Consider the following 6,000-nt stretch of genomic DNA (forward strand, 5'->3'; position numbering starts at 1 on the left):
TGAGAGTAATATAAACACATATAAGGCAATTTAAGGAAAACTTTTAATTAGTTCAGACAAAGGTATTTAATTTTGTCGAATTAGAAAGACATTTGAAAGTGACGAAGATTTTTCCAATAAAAATCTTATAAGCCTCAAAAGAAAGCTGCTAGTAATGCAAATAATCGGAAAATTACATAGATAAAAAAAATTGGAATGCACAAATTACAAAGGAATCCCTCCACAATAAATAGTGGGTCCTAGATATTCTATTTAAATATTGAATGTATTTTCAAAACATATTCTAGTGGACCAAACAGTGCCACGATTGGATTCAGACACCAGGGAAGTATTTGTACAACTCATTGTATTGTATCTCAGAATGATATATTGCATCATAATACAATACAACAAGCTTATCGAAATACTAATCTAACCATGACATTGTTTGGCCTCTATAATACCCTCTTAAGCATTATCAAATATTTGAAGAGAATATAAAGGATTCAATTACGAGATCAAAATCATTTATTGTGCAATGACTCCGTTTTAGTGTGTGTGCGTATGTGTGTGTTTGTGTGTGTGTGTGTGTGTGAACAAAGGAACCTTAAAGAATATTTTCCCCGAATCACTTGAGAGTAAATATCGTTGCTTGGAGTTGGCAATTAATGTTTATTTTCTTTTCTGTCAATGGGCTCCTGATCTTTCTTTTTTTATTTTTTTTCATCGGCACTTATTGTTTAATATCCTGTATTGTCAGATGGCCCTTTGCTGTTTTTTTCTTAATTTGATAATTGGAGCTTTTCTCCCTCCGTTGATTCAGTACCAGTAATTTGGAATAATACTTATAAAAACATTATTGTTTCTTTCTGTATATATATATATATATATATATATATATATATATATATATATATTATATATATATATACATAGATACTATATATACATACATACATATATATGTATATATACAATATGCATGTAAATATACATACATTAATATATCTATAAATGTAGTAAATACACATATAGCTTTTATTCATCAACTGCTATTTATTTTGCAAGAAAATTGAATTAAAACAAACTGATTAATTAATAAAATGCATTAACGAAGGAATATTAGACTCGTATCCCAGTAAAAAATAAGACACTAACACACATTGAAATGTAATGAAACCACTTTCAATAGGAGTAAAAATTGGGCCACTGGAACACAGAAGGGAGAGTGAAGCTCCAGAATCACGAGGTGCAAGCGGTAGAAGTACAATCAAATCGCCTAAGAGAAAGAGTATCGCCGAAATGTCTCGGTCACGTGATAAGAATGGAAAAGATGACATATATACAGCTGGAAAGAGGTTTGGTTTCAGAGTTGTTAGAGGCAAGAAGAAGAGAGAGATGGATGGAGTACATGAGGTATTCGAAAGAAAAGACATCAGCATCCATGAAGCAAGTAAGATCCTGAAAAGTTGTAAAGTGCAACATTTGTAGAAGCATTCGACGCGCTGCTGGTGGGTTTTCTGTGTAGAATTATGAAATGGCTCCAGAAGTTTTCTACACATGGGTCTCACTCTCGACTCAGCAGTTAAATAATCAATGAGGAAATGGCGTTTTATATATATATATATATATATATATATATATATATATATATATATATATATGTGTGTGTGTGTGTGTGTGTGTGTGTTGTGTGTGTTTCTATGTTTGTCTTTTAGATAAATAATTAAAATCATGCATTACCCAAGAATACAGAAAGAAAATTATCAATGTAGGTCACTTTGCTTAAGAACAATGATTACGGCAGATGCAGTATCATGTCACGCGTCACAATCTCCAGTTACTTAGAAATTTAAAGAAAGAGGAAAAGATGAATGGGAATATCCCTTTTCCCAGAGAGAAAGCATTTTGTAAACACAGAAATATAGAGCAGGCATTTTATACGTGATGATGCACGGACACTGAAGTGAGATCGTTTCTCATGCAGTCAGGAGAAAGTAAGAACATGAATCAAATACAAAATAAGAATAAGAAGAAGGAGAAGAAGAAGAAGAACGGAAATGCAGAGAAGGAAAACAAAACCAAGTCTTACTGAGAACGTCCTGACGCAATCGGTGCTCACACGACGAACAAAGCAGTAAAAACGAAATCAATTTTATTCTTCCGTAAAAAAAATAAAATAAATATAGTTTTATTTACACTTTTGTGAACAATTTGCTATCGTTATTAAGCCTCGAACAAATCTCCATGACTCAATAAAAGAACGACGAAAGCAAGAGATCAAAAAAGCGAAATGTAGGCTACCTGGCACCTCGCAGGATTGGCGCTGCAACGCCCGACGAGTAAGACCAAAATGCCATGGCCTGCACAGTCTAGTCTCAGCCGCGGACGAGTCTAGTTTGCCAGGTGAAGGTGCTGCGTCCCAGAGCTCTCTTGATATAAAGCATGGGAGAGAAAACGTGCTTCGTGTCCGTGTGATTTCCCCACCCCGCCCACGAAAAGTGAAGGTTCGGCCTAGACTCACTAGACCTATTGCGAAAGGACGAAGCCAATCAGCAAACTATCTTACCCGCAGACTTTTTATACCTTCCTCTACGGACATCATGCATGCGATACCGTTGATCCTCTTAGCCGTAACCGGCTATTGCTCGGCCAAAGCGATATCCGGCGGTGAGAATGAGGAGCGCCTGAAAATCCGTCTGTCGCCGTCGGCTCAGGAGGTACGTACGGCTGGGAACTTTATTGATCTGATCGAGTGGGGCTTTTTATGACGTTCGCTTGGTATGCCTCCGTTTGTGCGTGCGTGCGTGTGTGTGTGTGTTCGTGACTGTTCCGGCTAGCTGAACTAAATGGTTTAGTTGCTTTAAAATGGATCTGTCGGCCAGTATGGTGTTCATTCTTACCTTTTCAGAGAGAGAGAGAGAGAGAGAGTCTGGTGCATGGTGGAGACATGAACAGTTCAGTTCATATCTCCACCACCCACCAGCCTCTCTCTCTCTCTCTCTCTCTCTCTCTCTCTCGCTCTCTCTCTCTCTCTCTCTCTCTCTCTCTCTCTCTCTCTTCCTCTCAAAAGATGAGAATATATATAAAGAGAAAACGAGCATGAGGGCTTTTAATATGAATAGAACAGTTAGTCTTCAAGTATGTGCATGACTAAAGATAATGATCACTGTTATTTTTAGAGAGAGAGAGAGAGAGAGAGAGAGAGAGAGAGAGAGAGAGAGATGAGAGCTTTCAATATTGATGCCAGTGGGTTAGCTTGAAAATGTCCTCATATATATATATATATATATATATATATATATATTATATATATATATATATATATATATATATGTGTGTGTTGTGTGTGTGTATTAATTTATCCTAATATATTAATCTATATTTATTCTATTATTATATATAATATAATTATATACAAATTATATATATTAATATAATATATTATCGTCGACTCTCGCCAGCTAAAGCACGTTCTTGTTGCATGCTCATTGCCTGTTTAGTTTCGTCATTAAATTTATTCTCGTTCATGAGTTTAAGCGGAATCTCTGTTTAATTCGTCATCGTCATCACCAGATGGTTGGGCCATATTTTTTGTGATCTTGATTTTATCCGCCTATAATTAACGCTAGCTTCATATAGATGTGAATATACTTTATACTTATTGAAAGAGAGCTACAGATATATCCATCCATCTATTTGTCCATCTATATATTTTTATCAGTATATATACAAGTATATAATAATATTAGTTAGATATACTATGTATATGTATATATATTAATACAATTGTATAGATATGTATATATAGTATAATATTTTAATAAGAATAAAAATTATATTTTAATAATATATATAGATAAACAAATATAAGAATGTATAATACTATATATCTATATATATATGATATATAGAGAGAGAGAGAGAGAGAGAGAGAGAGAGAGAGACGTATGTGCGTGTTTGGGAGATTGTATGTGTACGCATACATAGTACATTTTTACATTACATACATACATGCATAATATACATAACACATTTATGCAAAAAAATCTCCAATTGGCAAACAGCGGACCTCATTACGTATCGAAGCCTCCGATGATGGAACACCTGCGTAATTCGAGTCCCCTAATTCCCAAAACCAGGTGGGAACCTGCTTTTTCGGGAACCAGGAATGATCGCATTAGTCCATGATGAACAAGGGAGTCGGCGCACCCAATGTAATTCCTAGAAATTATTTTTTTCGCCGCCGATGCAAATCTGAAGTGGGTGGGGCATTTGGGGGTCTGTCGGGTCGGCGAAACGGGATGTGAAGGTTAAAAAGAGAGAGAGAGAGAGAGAGAGGAGAGAGGAGCAGCAGACAGAAAATGGAAATTGCCATATTAGGGAGTGAGCGAAGAGAGGTAGACATACTTAGAGAGAGAGAGAGAGAGAGAGAGAGAGAGAGAGAGAGAGAAAGCACAGCGCAGGAAAGGCAGATGGAAATTGCCATTATAGGGATTGAGCGAAGAGAGAGAGAGAGAGAGAGAGAGAGAGAGAGAGAGAAGAGAGAGAGAGAGAGAGAATGGAAATTGCTACTCCGGGGAGCGAGGGAGACAGGCAGATACCTAATAAGAGAGAGAGGAGCTCATACACACACACATACACAGACACACACACACACACACATATATATATATATATATATATATATATATATATATATATATATTCAGATAAATAGGATGATACAGAAAAAGACAGAACAGAAGAAGCATTGGAAATAAAAAAAACCGACATCTAGGTAAGTAGGAGACACACAGAAAACCAAAACTAAGAAAGATAGATGTGAAAATAGGAAACAAAACAGAGAATAACATAAAGAATTAAGGATAAAAAAGATACTGAAAGCGAACAAGGCCACACCTGAAGGAAGAAGACAAGTACTGAATAACGAAAGACAATTCTCTCAGGGGCCCTCTGCTTCATGCGGTGTGCGAGATCATGACAATGATGACGATGGTGATGATAATGATAAATAGGCGTAAAACGAAAATAAAGCTTACCTGAGGATAGCAAGGGAAGGTATTGCGGAACCGAGAGAGAGAAAGAGAGAGAGAGAGAGAGAGAGAGAGATTTGAGACGAAAATACCGCTTACCTGAAGGAAGCAATGAAAAATTCAAGGTATATATTGCGGAATCGAGAGAGAGAGAGAGAAGAAAATAACGCTTACTCGAAGGATACAAAGAAATAAATCAGGTATTGCGGAACCGAGAGAGAGAGAGAGAGAGAAGAAAATAACGCTTACTCGAAGGATACAAAGAAAAAATCAAGGTATTGCGGAACGGATAGAAAGAGAGAAAGAAAGAGAGCGGTAAGGCGAAAAGAACGCTTACCTAAGGAAGAGAGGAAAAAAATCGAGGTGTTTCGGAACAGAGAGAGAGAGAGAGAGAGAGAGAGCGGGCTGAGGAGGGAGGAGGGCGTGAGTCACGCGACATACCATCGGGTATTATTATTAGAGGACCAAAAATACACCGGGACAAAATTCAGTCACGGAAGCTCCAATAGATGGCGCGAGAAACATCAATAAAACGGGAAGACGTCACCGCGTTCGAGTGACGTCACTAAGCGAGGTATCGTACGTGGAGGAGGAACTCATGAATACAGTATTATGAAGGTCCTTCAAATATTCTCTGAGTTTCTATGATACAGTATAATGATGGTCCTTTGAATATACTCTAAATATGTATATGATACAGTATTATGAAGGTCCTTCAAATATGCTCTGAGTATATATATGATACAGTACTATGATAGCCCTTTATATTCTAAGTATATTATATATATATATATATATATATATATATATATTTATATATGTATATAATATATATATATGCTATATATACATACATACATTATAATATATATATATATATATATTATATATATATACATATATATATATATATATAATATAAAATATATATATATATATATATATATATATATATATATATATATATATATATATATTTACGGCA

The 6,000-nt window shown here is 35.6% G+C and overlaps 1 protein-coding gene across 1 annotated transcript in view; it reads left to right on the forward strand.

Annotated features, from left to right (window-relative positions):
- Window positions 1-2,335: 2,335 nt before the first annotated feature.
- The window catches only part of LOC135202328 (uncharacterized), a 16,267-nt gene continuing 12,602 nt past the window's right edge, over window positions 2,336-6,000 (forward strand). Inside the window, exon 1 of the mRNA XM_064231677.1 lies at window positions 2,336-2,699. Within this exon, the coding sequence (XP_064087747.1) occupies window positions 2,583-2,699 (117 nt within the window). The 5' untranslated portion in view covers window positions 2,336-2,582. The remainder of the gene's footprint in view (window positions 2,700-6,000) is intronic.

This window comes from Macrobrachium nipponense, chromosome 30 (genome assembly GCF_015104395.2).
Source record: "Macrobrachium nipponense isolate FS-2020 chromosome 30, ASM1510439v2, whole genome shotgun sequence".
Classification (NCBI taxonomy): domain Eukaryota; kingdom Metazoa; phylum Arthropoda; class Malacostraca; order Decapoda; family Palaemonidae; genus Macrobrachium; species Macrobrachium nipponense.